At 41.3% G+C, this 16,851-nt stretch overlaps 1 protein-coding gene across 2 annotated transcripts in view; it reads left to right on the top strand.

Moving 5' to 3' along the window:
* Window positions 1-16,851, top strand: part of ALDH1A2 (aldehyde dehydrogenase 1 family member A2) — a gene marked incomplete at its 5' end in the record, with an annotated part of 93,703 nt that overhangs the window by 37,306 nt on the left and 39,546 nt on the right. For both annotated transcript variants that reach the window (XM_081093581.1, XM_081093582.1), the window contains 3 exons: window positions 4,469-4,573; window positions 4,706-4,846; window positions 8,151-8,280. In XM_081093581.1, coding sequence (XP_080949707.1) covers window positions 4,469-4,573; window positions 4,706-4,846; window positions 8,151-8,280 — 376 coding nt within the window. The remainder of the gene's footprint in view (window positions 1-4,468; window positions 4,574-4,705; window positions 4,847-8,150; window positions 8,281-16,851) is intronic.

Below are 16,851 nucleotides of genomic sequence, written 5' to 3' on the forward strand. Positions count from 1 at the left end.
TTTCTATTTTTTTTGTTGTTTGTTTTTTTTTGTTTTTTTTTTTTTACATGTGCATACAGTGTAATACTATTGAAAAGTTTGAAGGCTCATAATTTTGGAAAAAAGAGGATGGCCATCTTTTTGTCCCATAATTACGAAAACATTTTTATTTTTAACACCATAAATTTGATTAATCCAATGAACTTTTTAAATTTTTACATCATTTCTGCCCTTTCAATCACCTTTGTGTATATACCTACCTTCAGTATTTGTCCATTTATGAATCATAGCAAGTAAATTTTTATCTACGCATATCATAAAAGATAAAACAGTTGTTACATGTCCTTTTATCAAAACAAGATGGTTCAAGTTCTTTTTGCAAAATAATAAGTGATTAAGTCCCTCCTGATGAATGACTGGTTAAAATGTCATATTCCTCTTTGTGTTTATAAATTGTTCACTCTTTGATTTTTCAATTTGAGAAAATTCATTTATTTATCCTAAAGACTCATAGTCCAAGATTTTTCTCATTCAGTCAATTTCACCCCCATTAGTAAAGTCTGTAGTGTTTCTGTCTCTCTGCCTTCATCTTCTGACTCATCTAACAATTGTGAAATGTCCTTGTTAATTTCCCTCTCTTGACCATTATGGACAGAAATGAAACAATTTGAATTCTTAACTATGTTCAGTGAAAGCTAAAAAGAATGTGACAAAGGTGGTGCCTCCCAATTTTTGTATACCCTTTTGAAAAATAGTACATTACTTTGGACAACACAAAAAGGAAAGGGAAGGATGATGAAATAGTGGTGACGTGTTTATTTATTATCTAGGGGCCTGGTGCACAGATTCATGCACATTGAAAGGAAGTTAATTAGAAGAAATATTTTATCGTTATTCACCCTTTCTCTATAATAGAAGTGTCAACCAAGTTCACAGTCAACAATGACAGATCAAAACACACACGTGTGATTGGTGCCAGTGAGAGCTTTGTATGTATCACACATATACGAGTCAACATTTATTTTTAAATTGCCAGTACGTGTCACATGTACCAGCCAGCCGTTCAGTTCGATGGTTGGACGGTCGGTCAAAATATAGAGAGATTTCTAAGCAGTTCTGTAATGTTTTTGTTTCCTTATTTTTTAGGAGCTTTTTTTTTTTTTTTAGCATAGTTGGAAATAATGAGTGATGATGAAATAGCTTTTAGGATGATGAAATAGCAAAATGTTTCAAGGTTTAGGAAAAATCACTAAGATTCCATATCATATCTTGGGTTTATAAAAAGATCAATGGACCTAAATGACAATAGTAAGAGAATGAGTTTCATTCCATTAAAAACAAATAATTTTTCTCTTAGATTGAGTTAGAAGACCTCTATGAAACAATAGAAGTCATGAAATATCCATCCTTACAAATAGAACTGCTCAGCAAAGAAACTTAAAAACTAACATTGGATCATGATGATTTTCCAAAGATTGAGAAGTAGATAAATAGTGGATAAAAGGAATAAATATTGGCAAGACTCCTTGTTCCTTAAATCTGATAATAATACAGTACTTGTGAATCCTTAATAAAATTAGCCTCTTTTTTTTTTTGTTACCGTAGAAATCACATAGTGTTTCAAAGGAACATGCAGATATGATCAGCTGTGAACTGTTAGGAAATTTGTTAAATGGAGTGAAAAGAGAACTAGACCAGGAGTCTAAAAACTGTAGCTCTAATTCAGGCTTAGACATCAGTTAACTAGTTGTGTTTCTTTGGACTGAGCAATCCTGGCAACCATGGTGTAGTGTGAAGAGCAATAGACAGAATCAGAAGCACCACGAGAACCTGCTTCTTAGGACTCTTAACTTCCCGGCCTCTCTGTTGTCTCATTTTCTGTAGAGAGAATAAAGCCCTGCTGTTAGGGGTGTTGCAAATATTTAATGAATTACTAGAGACTATGTAAGATGCTGACTGGAAGGCTGGAACTGTTAGGCATCTTTGCCGCTCCAGTGGCGAGAAGTAGCTAAGTATTTATTGAATAAATGAATACATTATACTAAGTATGTTTATAAATTGCATATTAAAATGTATGAAATTACAAGGTCATTGTGCTTGTGCTTAATACATTTGTATTAGGTGCTATACAGATAGAAGATATTTTTTCCCCTTTATCTTAAAAAGCCTTCAGGAAAAGATAACTTCTTCAACACAGGCTCATTGTTTTATCAAAGCCAGGAAAAAGTGAAGCTTTGGAATAATATAGAACTTAATATTTAAAATTGTAACTCTGTAATCATTTCGCCTCATCTGTGATTGTTAAAATGGCAGGCAATAGTAAACTAGCTTACCACTGACTGACTCACAAGTTCAGAAACTTTCATTGTCATGCCATTAATGTTACAGAAAATGTCTCTGTGCATTCTTTGACTTTTAATAGTCCAAACTATTCATTTGGGTTTCTTTCTTAATGCTATAAAATTTTTGAATTTTCTTTGCCTATATTTCCCCTTCTTTTTTTTTTTTTTAACTCACGTCTTATAAATCTTCTGAGAAATTGACTCAAATAATTTCTTAAACCATTAGTCTCTTTGCCATTTTAATAAAATCTTCATTTTTTATATAAGGAACCAAAGCTCTTAAGAAAGCCTAGAGAGACCAATTTGAAAGTTATAGATCTTTTCCCTCTGCAGAGCCATGTAACCTACCAAGCAAAGAGAGAGAAATCTCATTTGGGTTCAACTTGTAACTTGTTTGATTTACTAGTTAGTTTGGTCAGAGTGATTGCTCGATTCAGGATCTGACTGTAAATTAAGTAAATGCTTATACACTGAGAGGCCAGATTACTATGAACACCTGACATTTGTAGGCAAATTAGCTATAATTTCACGCTGAAGTTGCTAGAAGGCCAGATCATTATAAATAGGGAAGCAGGTTGTTTACCACGACAGTAGAAGTGATTTTTTTCTGAAGATATGGGTAAACAACGTGATTTAACAGCCTTTGAACGTGGGATTTATTTGAATGTGAGTGGCCAGATTATGACCGCCTGACATTTGTAGGAAAATTAACCATACACTGCATCGTATGGGATATGGAAGCCGAAGGCCTGTTCGAACACCTTTGCTGTCTGCAGTTACCAAGATAAAACATTTGCAATTCGCACAGAAATACAAGGATTGGATAGTTGAGCATGGGAAAAAAGTCATGTGGTCCGATGAATCACGTTTCCAGTTGCATCATGCAGATGGCAGAGTGAGAATTTGGCGGAAACAGCATGAAAGCATGCATCCCACATGCATGAGTACAACCCTTCAAGCTAGTGAGGGCAGTGTTATGGTTTGGGGCATGTTTTCCTGGCATGATTTGGGCCCTTTAATTCGTGTGGAACAACGTCTGAATAGCACAACATACCTAAATATCGTTGCTGATCAAGTTCATCCTATCATGTTGATGGCGTATCCCAATGGAGATGGCTTCTTCCAACAAGATGATGCGCCATGCTACGGTGCTCGTATGTGCAGGAGTGGTTTCAAGAACATGAGGGAGACTTTACCTTGCTTAGGTGGCCCCCACAATCACCAGATCTCAATCCAATGGAGCATTTGTGGGACGAAGTTAAAAGAGCCATCAGGCAGCTGGTTCCACAACCATCAAATCCCACAGAACTGGACAGTGCTATTCATCAGGCATGGTGTCAGATTCCTCGCATCACCTTTCAACATCTCGTGGAGTCAGTGCCAAGAAGAATTGCCGCAGTATTGAAGGCAAAAGGTGGTCCAACGAAGTACTGATGGGGTGGTCATAATAATCTGGCCACTCATGTTCAAATATATCCCACGTTCAAATGCTGTTAAATCGCGTTGTTTATCCATATCTTCAGAAAAAAATCACTTCTGTCATGCTAAACAACCTGCTTCCCTATTTATAATGGTCTGGCCTCTAGCAACTTCAGCGCGAAATTATAGCTAATTTGCCTAGAAACGTCAGGTGTTCATAATAATGTGGCCACTCAGTGTATATATTTCAGCACCTTCAAGTTTCCCTGTGAAGACGCTTATGCCTCTGACAGAGAAACTAGGATCTAAGGTTTGACCACTGTCAGTTTAATCCACAATTTACTCCTTATGTGTATTGGCCAGAGCTTGGATAATGGATCAATAAATATTTTCTCAGCCCCAGTGTATGTTTGCTATGTTTATGAGACTCTATCCTTTCATTTCTTTTTGACTCTCTCACTGGCTGACAGGTTCACTGTATTTAGTCTTTGGATGACATTGAGGTAAAAAAAAATGTCATAGAGGAAATTTCTGAATTAGGGGCAGGGGGAAGCTGGACTGCATACTGTTTAAGGGCCTCTTACAACTCTTCATATTCTGTACTTTACCTGCATAGCAGCAAGCATATAGAGTAAGTATGATTACTGTGATATTTCCATAACAGTTTGCCTCTGACTGGCTTCCTGTCACCTGTCTCATCAATCCCATTCTGCTGTTTACTCCTTTAGATTTTCATTAACAACGAGTGGCAGAACTCAGAGAGCGGGAGAGTGTTCCCTGTCTATAATCCAGCCACAGGAGAACAGGTGTGCGAAGTTCAAGAAGCAGACAAGGTACGTCCTTCTTAGAAAAAAGACTCCCTGTGAAGTTACTCTCCAGACACCACCACTGACATTTGAGAGCGGTTGGTTCTTCCTTTACCTGGAGTGTTGTCTCGCTTCAGCTGTGCCTCGTTCTCTCCACAGGCGGATACAGACAAAGCAGTGCAGGCAGCCCGCCTGGCGTTCTCCCTCGGCTCAGTGTGGAGAAGGATGGATGCTTCTGAAAGGGGACGCCTGTTGGATAAGCTCGCAGACTTGGTGGAACGGGACAGGGCAGTTCTTGCAGTAAGTAGCCTAAGCAAACATTGTCTTTACCCCAAACTTACCTTTCCGCTGAAATTCAGATTCCTCGCTCTTTATGAAAGTATGATGTGAAGCAGACCGGGGGAGCAAGCTACGGAGTATGTAACACAAGAAAAACGAGAGATGTTTGGCTTTTGCATCAGGTGGGGGAGGTTAGTGGAGGACCAGCTGAGTGTCTCTTCTTACTTCATTTTGAAGAACAAAACCTTAGCTTCCCACGACTGGTACAGGCCTTCCTGCCTCCCTCCCGCCCTCAACAAACAAAACAAGCCTCTTAAGCCGCAGGAGAGTCACCTTGCTGCTTGCAGAAAAGCAATACCAAATGATTCATTGAAGAACCAAAAGGACAGTTTTTGACTCCCCAGAGTTAACCCCTCTTGACTAAGGAGACTCCTTCAGGAGCACGGGGCGTGATGGGGACTCCTGGTGGCCTCCTGCTGCCTTTGTTCTGTCCCTTTCAGCTACTTCCTTTCACTAAAACGGTCTTTTTCCTACCTAAGGAACGTTCCTCTCTTAATGTGTTTGTTGTTGTTACTGCCAGTTTTTAAAGTAAAATCATTTTGTTAGAGAAAAGACTTTTTGGAAGCTGGAACCACTGGGGAATGCCCGTTCGGTACATAAGGGATCTCCACGTGGATGACGTACAACTGATCAGTTAATACTTAGGGCATCGTTGCTCAGTCAGGGCATTCAAACCACAAATGCTAGGTCCTGCTGTCTGCGTGGGCAAACAGGTCCCCGTAGGGCTTGCTTCGGGAGAGGCAGGCATCCGTACCCTTCCTCCGTTCACACCTCCCAGGGCCCCTCCCTCCCACCAGCCCCTCGGGGATCAGTTCAGAGTATGGAAACAAAAATGCATCTTTATGGAGATGGTTTGGAACGCTAGCTATACATAACCTTTATTCATCTATAAAACCGTTTCCTAATCTGGTCCTTCAAGGAGGTGCTTATTTATATTGTGAAAAAGGTGTTTCATGGTGAAATGGCTCCTTCTTGGAGATTTGCAAGACACCAAGCATATTAACGACTCTGAAAAGCCCTACCCAATGTTTCTCAAACTTATTTAAGCCTCAACACCATTTGGTTTTTTTTTGGCTAACCTATCAATATCATGCAAAACAGAATTATCTGGAGTAGCTTAGGGCAGTGGTCGGCAAATTGCGGCTCGCGAGCCACATGCGGCTCTTTGGCCCTTGAGTGTGGCTCTTCCACAAAATACCACAAGCGAGCGCACACATAAAGTGCGATTGAAACTTCGTGGCCCATGTGCAGAAGTCAGTATTTTGTGGAAGAGCCACACTCAAGGGGCCAGAGAGCCGCATGTGGCTTGCGAGCCGCAGTTTGCCGACCACTGGCTTAGGGTATTCCAAGGTATATGATTTTTTTGAGAATGAAAATTATATTTTACTTAAAAAAAAAATCCCTAGCACAGTTCCTGGCACATAGTCAGTGGGAGGTACCCTGAGGGTCTGTAACGGTCAGCTTGATTGCGTTAAAGACACAATATTTACAACATCAGATTAACAATATGTACTAGATGATGATATAGCTCATTTTTGCAGTTATAGATTCATGTCATAAAATTCAAATGCCATTCTTTTTCTGACATATGTCTCACTGTGACGACACTTGAATGGCCTCTCTTCCTTTAAACCCTACCAAGTCACGAGAGGCGTGAGTGTTAGTAAGAGGTGGCCTCTGGAATGTAGGGGAGCTCCTGCCCGAACTGAGGTTAATACTGTATCCGAGTAAACACAGTTGAAAATAAACGTAGTCTGGCAGCTCTCAGGCCAATTTGGCTGGTGTCAGTAGCTCCTAGGGACCATTCAGGTGGCCCAGATTTTCACTATTGACTCTATTGCACTCTGTGCTGTGTAGATGGCTCTCTGCTAGACGTGGAGAATGTAATGCTCATCTCATGAACATTTAAATATTATAAAAAGTACTAGGCAGTAATATGATTTCTTTTAAGAAAGGTGAGTCAATGTACAGTGATAAGTAACACAATATTTTTTTGAGGTGACATGGTTAATAGGATCATATAAGTTTCAAGTGTGCATTTCTATGATACATGATCTGTATATTGCATTGTGTGCTCCCAATTCAAAGTCAAATCATCGTCCATCACCATGCATTAGGCCCCCTATATCCTTTCCCACCTTCCCACCCACCTCTCTGTGGTAACCACCACATTGTTGTTTGCATCTATGGGTTTCAGTTTTATATGCCACATATGAATGACATCATATGGTTCTTAGCTTGAGAATACCATGCTAAGCAAAATAGGTCAGTCAGAAAAAGAAGCTAAGTAACATGATATTTTAAAACGAATTTCATCTTATACACACAGTAAGTGGATAAGTTGCACTGTAAATAATAGTATTTTCATGTTATGGGATGGAGAATATTTCAATTTTAGTTTTCAGTGCTCAGCTTTCATACCACTATGTTTTATAAAGTGTCCTTATAGAAAAGGACATGAGATTACAAACATGTTTTGTTTCTTTCATTTGTTCACCTTGCAACACTGTTAATATTTCTCAGTCGAAGTACTCTTTTCTCATTTCAGTGTATTCATTTCTAGTTCTTTTTGTTACGGATTTAACCACTTTAGGAACATGTGATTAAAATAATAACATTTATAATCTAAAACTGCCTTATATCTCTATTTTTATTAAATGAGCCAGATACTTCACTCTCAATATATAATGGTTGCTAACATAAATATTTACAAAAAAGCAGCCCTTGAGTAGTTAAAGTCTGAGCTTCCCTGGAGGAGACCTTGTTTATTTGGTGGCAATAAATAAACTCACTGTGCGCCGTGGATATTCCATTCCTCAGCAGGGGTCTTGGCAGCTGTGGAAAACGTTTTATATTCTCATCAGTTGCATAAAAGCCCATGTCCCTGCTCCTCTTTGTGGACTCAGATTACTGGTGTGGACTCTGACCCCTTCCCTCCCCAGCTCTGATCACTAATATAAGAGAAGGTGGTTTGACCAAAGAGTATTTGCTTATCACCAGTTGAAGAAATCTCGTGTTTATGCACTTGGATAGTGGTTACTGGGAGCATGCAAACCCAAGAACATGCACAGATATCGTCATTGTGATTTTTACTGGAAACTAAACTAAACTGGCAGTACTGAAATCTTTGTATTTGAGAAATCAGAGTTGACCAGGTATGCATCACTGTCCATAGTCATCTGTGCTCTCTCGCTTTCTTTTTTCTTCTGCTCCAGAAATTATATAGCGTATCACTGGAAAGTTCTCTCTGTTTCTTTTTCCGCAGACCATGGAATCCCTCAATGGTGGCAAACCGTTCCTGCAAGCTTTTTATGTGGATTTGCAGGGGGTCATCAAAACCCTTCGGTATTATGCAGGCTGGGCTGATAAAATTCACGGGATGACCATTCCTGTAGGTATGTGAAATCCGAGTACACTGAAAAAGGAAACATGAGACCCCACCGGAAACACACTTTTCACCACCAAACTTGAAGGGCAGTCACATAGAATGCAGATATGAGCACACTTATAGCAGACTGAACCAAACAAAGAGCCAGATTACATCACTCGGATAATGACCCTATTTCTACACATAGACAGTTCACATATACGTGCAGGGTCAAGCCACTTACATCAGTACCTCAGGCAGCCAAGGAACAGGTATGTGTTTGTCAGCTGCTGAGTGCTCAGCACTGGGCTAGGTTAGGTTCAGAGCCGGGGAGAGGCCTCGGGTGTGGGGAAGTCTGGGGAAATTCTGAGCAGATTAAGACATAGTTCTTTCCCTCCTGAAACATAAGATCTATTTGTTTAGAAGGAAATACTCTAAAATGTTAACAGTTGTTTTCTCTTGGTGGTGAGATTATGGATGGCGTATTTCTTTTTAAAAAATACTCTTCCATATTGACCATGAATTACTTTCACAATCTATAAAAACAACAACCATCCTGATACCTTTCTTCTTTTCTTTTTCTTTTAAGTCATGTGGCTTGGCCTATCAGTGCTGTATTCCTTTAAAGGAGAGGGAAAGTATCCAGACTGAGTTAGTTGGTGGAAAGTTCCTGACCAGAGCATGACTATTAGGGGTAGCGAATACCACATGGAGTGCTTGCCCAGCACCCCAAAAGGAAGGCACTATTATTAACCTCCTCACTGACAGAGGAGGAAGCTGAGGCCTAGGGAAGTTAAATAGTTTTTCTAACTAACCCAGCTAGAGTTGTAGAGCTGAAATTTTAACAGTAGAGGCTGGTGACTCGGCTCACTAGAGGATCCGTTTTACCTACTGGGAGGAAGAGTTATGGCAGGAAAGGGACCGACTGCAAGAGCTATGTGGATGGGAGTGTGAATAGATATAAGGAAAGAAAATACATGTTTATTGAGTGGCTCCTGGAGGTTGCCATGTCCCGTGCCAGGTACTCTACCGGTGTTCTCCGGAACACAGCCTGCTCTCCCTGTGCGTACTAGGAAAAGTGTGAAGTAATGCTGGGATCCTGGAAGTGCCCTGTGAGACCTTCCTAGACTGAAGAGTATCTATATATATATAAAAAGCCAGCAATTAGAACCCTGGAATGACCAGAATGACCAGTCGCTATGACGCCCACTGCAGCTGGCCAGTGAGCCTGATTTGGGGCACAGACAGCTGGCCAACTGCCCACAGCCCCTCCTCCTAGCTGGCCCTGTCCCCGATCAGCCCCCATTGGGGCAGGCTGACAGGACCCCAGCCATGCACGAATTTGTGCACTGGGCCTCTAGTTGGTTTATAAAAAGGGAATGGTTGGCTGATAGTGCAGATGGCTTAGAGCAGTTCTTCTCAACCTTATTGTGCCTGTGTACCACTAAATAGGACTGGGGTGGGGCCTGAGATTCTTTATTCCTAACCAGCTGCCAGGTGATGCCTGGGCTGTGGGGCCTCTGCCTTGAGTAGCAAGGAGAGGATAGAGACCAACACGGAGCAGGCACCTGCTCTCTCGGGTCCTATGTTAAGCACTGGGGACTACAAAGGTGAGTAAGTAAGATGCTCATAAAATAGGAAGGAAAAGCAGTAAGTAGACAAGCAGATGCAGTGCAGTGTGGTTTGTTCAGATGTGGAAGCATGAAGTTCAATGGGAATCCATAGGAGAGGCCATCTTCGCCGGTATTAAGGTTTCCTTGAGAAGGAGTTGAGATGAACAAGATGATACCCGAAGGGTAGGTACATAAAGATGGAGATAGGGCCGTCACAGATGGTGGCAATGCCTGTGCAAAGCATGGGGGGAGGAGAGTACAGAGTGGTAGTGGATCTGAAAGTATAGCCAGATATAGAAGACAGTGGGGCTCTGGGGCTGGGGAAACTATGGTACATGTTTTATTCCAATGGTGAGTCACTGAATTATTTTAAATACATGAGTGCCATGATCAAAATTGCACTTTGATTACATGATGGACAATCAGTTGGGGAGAGCAAGTATCTGCTTCCTCCCCCACCCCCTCGTAGGGTGGCCTCCCTAATATTTGGGAGGAGGAGAAAGGGTTATGGCATGACCATTCTGAGCCATCCACTGGACAGCTGCTTCTTCTGACTTGAGAGCGTCTCCCATTCCTCTCCATTGCATCCCACTCAAGGCCCACAGTGGATGTTATCCCAGAATCATGCAGTATCTGTCATTTCCTGCCATGATGCTCAGTGGAGCTGTTGTCTCTGACCATAAATCCTATGCTCTGACCCTGCTACGATGGCACTTCTAATTATGTTGATAAATAATAACCATTACTATGATTTAGTGAACACCTTATTTGTGCTCATTATATTATCTCTAATCTCATAGCAACCCAGCAGGCAAAGTATTATTTTCCCCATTTTGATCATTTAAAACCTATATTCTCTCATGTCCACAAACTCTTTATGATGGAGGATCAAAACTTGTTTGCAATTAATGGAGGGAGAAATGGAGGTTAATTGATTTGCATAAGGTTTTCCTCTGTAACTACCTAGTGTTGATTTTATTGATTTTGTGTTATGTAAGTAGAGAAAATATAGTTCATGCTTTAAGCTGAATTCCTACAGAATGGCTTTCTATTAGCCTACAGAAAAGGTTAAAAACCTACTCAGGTCATATGTAATTATTTATCCACTTCCATCCCTTTTCAGTTTTATGCGTTAAACGAAACAATCGGTAAAAAGTGTTCAGACATTGACTCAGATCCTAAGGCTTTGCCTTCAACAGCTACATCTAGTTTGGTGCCATTAACGAAGGGCACATGTGGTGAAATCTTATTGTTCCCTGAGAGGGGGAGCTGTTTGTTCTGCCCACCTAAGAAGAATCAGGGTAGTTAGTGGGACCTGAATTGGTGGTGACAGGAGGTCATGAAGTCTGTTTCACATGTAACCTCTTTGAGAGGTTTAAGGCTGCAAAGACCTCAAGGATTCCTAAGGCCAATCTCCTCATTTTTCAGACAAAGAAACTGAGGTTCAGAGAAGTAATGTAAAGTCTCAGTGTTTGTATAGGTGTTTATAGTTTATCATTATAGCCGTAAACTGTTCTGCGAGGTCTGTTCAGTATCTGTTCAGTGTCAGAATACATAGGAATCTGCCAGGGGACATGACGGGATGGTTCAGTGTAGCTGGTCTAATTGTTTTAACACTGGAGAGGGGGAGATGACCTCCCATTCACTGAATTCTGCACAGATTTTTATGCTGTCAAATAAACTAATTTTTAGTGTGACCAGGTATATCCAACTAACTGCAGTTCTTCAAATACTCTTAGTATTGTAATGTAACTGAGAGCTAGTTCTTGCAGCTCATTTTGGATAAACTTCTCAATTTCTGGCACATTTTAGATTTTTCTGATTTTATTGACTATACATATTGCCCAATTATACTGTCTAGTTTTTGTATAGATTGTGTCAATGTCAGATATGCTTATGAGAATTCTGTAAAAAATTTTTTTCAAGTAACTATAAAATTTGCTTTAAGAAATAATGTTTACTCTGAAGGAATAATCCAAATAATTAAATTGTTATAATTAACTGAATAATTGCTCTCTCTCCTGTGTAATTTTTTCTTTTTAATCCTCACCCAAGGATACTTGCCCATTGATTTTTAGAGAGATTGGAAGAGAAAGGGAAAGACAGAGAGAAATATCAATATGAGAGAAACATATCGATTGGTTGCCTTCTGCACATGCCCTGACCAGGGCGCAGGCTGGGGAGGAGCCTGCAACCAAGGCACATGCCCTTGACTGGAATCAAACCCAGGACCCTTTGGTTCACAGGCCGACACTCTATCCACTGAGCCAAACCAGCCAAGGCTCTCCTATGTAATTTGTTGAGTTCCCCTCAAAAAACATAGAACAGTAGCTTAAGTGCATTTCACAAACACAGAGGAAGTTTATTACTCATTTCTAGGGAAGAAAACGATATAATTCTAGAAATGGCTCAATATACACCCATAAAATTTGATCCAAAATTCAACCAAATTTATCCTATATAATCAAAGGGTAATATGCAAATCGACTGAACTGTGGAAAGATCCGGTTGCTATGACACGCACTGACCACCAGAGGGCAGATGCTCAACATAGGAGCTGCCCCCTGGTGGTCAGTGCGCTCCCACAGGGGGAGCGCCGCTCAGCCAGAAGCTGGCCTCCGCAGCACTAAGGATGTCTGACTGACATGGGGGGCGGGCCTAAGTTGTCAGTTGGACATACCCCAAGGGCTCCTGGACTGTGAGAAGGTGCAGGCTGGGGTGAGGGTCCACACCCCCCGGGTGCACGAATCTCGTGCACCAAGCCTCTAGTAGTATGATAATGTCTTTAATTGTAGGAAATTTATATTCCTCATGCTGTGTAAACACTCAGGTGTAAAACACATCAGGGAAGTTGTCCCTGGGTGAGTCTTAAACTCCTGTAAGAGTGGTATCTTACTCTATAATTTTACTTTCTTGAGTGAAATGGGAAAGAAGCTGAGAGATAAAAGACTTACACGTGTGATTTAGTATTTCTGTTTCGGTATTTCATCTTTTCTTTAGTTTTCTCCACCATAGTTATTATGTTCTGACTTGTCAGTTCAGGCTGTGGGATTCAGATCATTTTTTTGGTGTCTTCATCAAATGCAGGCCTTCATGCTGAGTCTGGTTCTCTCTGCTTCATGGTTGGTAAGAAGACCTAAGGTCATCGCGGCCCCAAGTAGAGAGTCTGTGTTTGGGTGGAGATGTTTTCTACATCAAGCCCATGAGAAATGAAGGGAACAACCTTTAAGTCATCTTGCCGTACTTGGGGAGCATCCTTTATAATAAAGTCCTAATATATTAGACCGAACAGCAGAACGACCATCCGAACATCCTTCCAGACGATTGTCCGGATGACCTTGCGGATGAAGTCAGGGCTGCAAGGTCCAGCCAAGGCAGCCGGGGCTGCAAGGGCCGAGCCCCTTGCACGATTTTCATGCATCAGGCCTCTAGTTATTAACATAAAACATGGGAAAACGGGTGGTAATTTTTCTTCTAGCAGATGAGAGTACTCATTATGTATCACCTTAGGTGTAGAAGGGAGAGAGAGAGGTTATTACTGTTGCTCCTGGAGTTTCTGTGAGTTCTCTGTGTCCACATTCCAGATCCTCAAAGAGTCATCCTCACCTTTTACAAAAGAGTTGTCATTTTACCTCATTTGAACTTGTTGACATAACACGGGTCCTATGATTTGTGATATCCACCTAAATCCAACACCTTATTCACAAAAGAGTCTTTAATATGTTTCTAAGGGTAATGAACTTGAAATCTGATGACCTAGTTTCAAGTCCAGGAGCCACAATTTAACCAGTTATATGACTCTGAGCTTAACCTACCTGTGCCATGTTTTCTCTATTTATAAAATGTTGATAATAACAGTTGCTGTGTTTTTTATCTCATCAAATTGTTTTGAACATGAAATAAGAATGTGAAAATATTTTGTAAGGCTCCATAGAAATATATATGCTTTGTTCATATTTTGCTATTTTAAAAGTATTAAAAACATTGATCAGATTCCCCTACACTTCAGACTCCTTTCAGGCAAATTAGTCGAGTTACCAGAGAGGCAAAAATAAATAAACAGAAATGAAGTCAGCATGAAGCGGCTGTAGGTCCTCACGACGCCTGTCGACTCCCATTTACCCTCTTGGTTCCATTGAACCTCGCTACTCAGAGTGTGATCTGTGGGTCAGAAGTGCTGGCCTCACCTGGGAGCTTGCAGAGTCTCAGGTCCCCCAGACTTCCTGACTCAGAGTCTGCATTGCAACAAGACCTCCAGGGGCTTTGTGTACACTTTTAAACTTGAGAAGTACAATATAGCACACCACCTGGCGCTTGTAGCGTGCAAGGTGACTCTACACAGTAAAGTAGTGAGAACGTTTTTTATTTTAATTATTAGGTTTGAAGAAATCAGAAGAAAAGATTGCTAACTCATGAAACCAGCTGCTTCATAGATTTTCTTTAAGGTGCTGCTAACAAGTAGCCATGTATATATATTTAAAAGATGAATTGATTTAACAGAATGATTGAGTAAGTAATAGAGTAGTTACACTTGGATATAGCAGAAATGATGAAGATGGCTCTTGAGCGATTGGTGTTTGGGTAACTTTAGTCTGGAAGCTTGGTGGGATTTGGAGCGGGTCGTACTCCCTGGGAGGACCTCTGAAGTGCCTTTAGCCTTAGGCAAGGATGCAGATAAAAGGCACAGCTACTGTGTTTGCCAGGGCCCCAGATCAGACTAGGGGTGTCCAGAATCACCTTGCGCTGACCAGACTGGAATACAGACTGAATTCAAGGTCTATGGTCTTTCCTTTATCTCTTTCACTCCGTGCTCCGTTGGGAAAATTCAAGCACCAAGCCTGTATTTCTTTATTGACTACTTAGAGGAACGGTAGGGACAGAAGATTCTTCAGTTCCTTTCTCTGAGCCAGCCTTTAGCTAATTGTCCAATCTGTGAGCTGTTTATTCAGGGAAGTTTCATTCCCCATACTCAGTTTCTCTTGGGACATAATTACAGAGTTCCTCATGAGGTCATTTTTTAAGATTTTGCCTACACTTTTTCCCTTCTCTTTCATTTTTTCAGTAACTTTCAAAATCATATAAGTAATACCACTAAATTCTTCAGCACTTAGCACGTAGACGGGGAAATGCTTTATGAGTCACCGTGCTGTGCTTGCACAAGCGCCTTGTGGATTTCCTCTGAACTGTTCCTTTCCCACATGTGCTTCTAAAGCAAGCACCTGTGTTGTTCTTCAGTTCCTCTTCCCATATTTTCCTCAGCCCATTTGTACTCTATCTTGATTTTTATGGTTTGTGATTATCCACCTGAATCCATCACCTTAGCCAAACTGTAGAGTTTACTTGGGAAGGATTTCCTTGGAATTGAAACTCTTTAGCCTATTGATTGGTATTACTGCTCCCCATGGAAAACCTTCCCTGGAAGAAGAGCCTGACATCACAATTATAGCTACTGAAAAAAAAAATCTGAAACATAAAAAGGTATTAACATTAAAACCCCACCTTTACAGAGATTTATAAATTGAAGAAGGGTAGTAGCTGGCATTATTGTAAAGAATGACATCTATGATAATTATTGAGTCGTCTGCACACAAAACTAAGGTATATAAAATGATAGTGTTTACAGCTTTATTATAACTAGAGGCCTGGTGCATGAATTCGTGCACAGGTGGGGTCTGTAGGCCTTGCCAATTATCGGGGCCAGCCGGCCTGGGGGAGGGACTGCGGGATGTTGGCTGGCCACAGGAGGTTGGCTGTGGGAACGCATTGACCACCAAGGGGCAGCTCCTGCATTGAGCATCTGTCTCCTCATGGTCAGTGCGCATCATAGCAACTGGTTGTTTGGTCATTTGGTTGCTTAGACTTTTATATATATACTAGAGGCCCAGTGCACGAAATTTGTGCATGGGGTGGGAGGGTTCCCTCGGCCTGGCCTGCACCCTCTCGCAATCCATGACATCCCTCTTGCAATCTGGGACATCCCTCTCACAATCTGGGACTGCTGACTCCTAACCACTGGCCTGCCTGCCTGCCTGATCACCCCTAACCACTTGCCTGCCTGCCTGATCACCCCTAACCACTCTGCCTGCCTGCCTGATTACCCCTAACCACTTGCCTGCCTGCCTGATCACCCCTAACCACTTGCCTGCCTGCCTGATTGCCCCTAACCACTTGCCTGCCAGCCTGATTGCTCCTAACTGTTCTCCTGCCTGCCTGATTGCCCCTAACTGCCTCTGCCTTGGCCCCGCCACCACAGGTTCATCCAGAAGGACATCCGGAATGATGTCCGGAAGGTCATTCAGCTGTCCGGTCTAATTAGCATATTACACTTTTATTGTTATAGATAGATAGCCTAAACTGAAGGCAGTCTCGGTGTCCCTCAGGATCGTTTGTAGGTAGCACCATTATTGAGCCAGTGGAATAACATTCAGCAGTTAAATATGTTAGATTTTTGTGAAAAGAAGTGGAAAAAAGATAAAATATAGAATACTGAATAATATGATGCTATTTGCATTTTAAGAAATGAGAGGTGGGGCGGAATAAAAGGATGCTACCAGTTACAGATAGCTGTTAATTCTGGGAAGAGGTCCAGGAAAAAGAGAGAGAGAGCGATCTTTAATTATTTTAAAATGTATAATTTTGAATTTAAAACAATTCTGTATGATAAATATTAGTGATTCAAAGGTGTTTAGAGATAATGATAAACAGTCACATCATTTTCTCTTCCCCCAGCCCATACCCCCTCCTGTCCCCACCTGCACCCCTGCCTACCCCCATGATGCTGTTCATGAGGGTTAACCCAGTGTCTTCACTTTCCGGGAGGGACGGCTTTTGAGAGAGAAAACATATCAGTCAAGTGGCCAAAAGGTTGGCAATTGAGGGAAGAGCAAAGATTTTGCCCAGGACCAGAAAGGGAAGGCCCTATGCTAAAAAATGCGCCATTCTTTCTTTGGTTATTTCAATTAGCCATTTAACGTAATTCAGATAAA

Source organism: Myotis nattereri, assembly GCF_964212035.1.
Source record: "Myotis nattereri genome assembly, chromosome: 1".
NCBI lineage: Eukaryota > Metazoa > Chordata > Mammalia > Chiroptera > Vespertilionidae > Myotis > Myotis nattereri.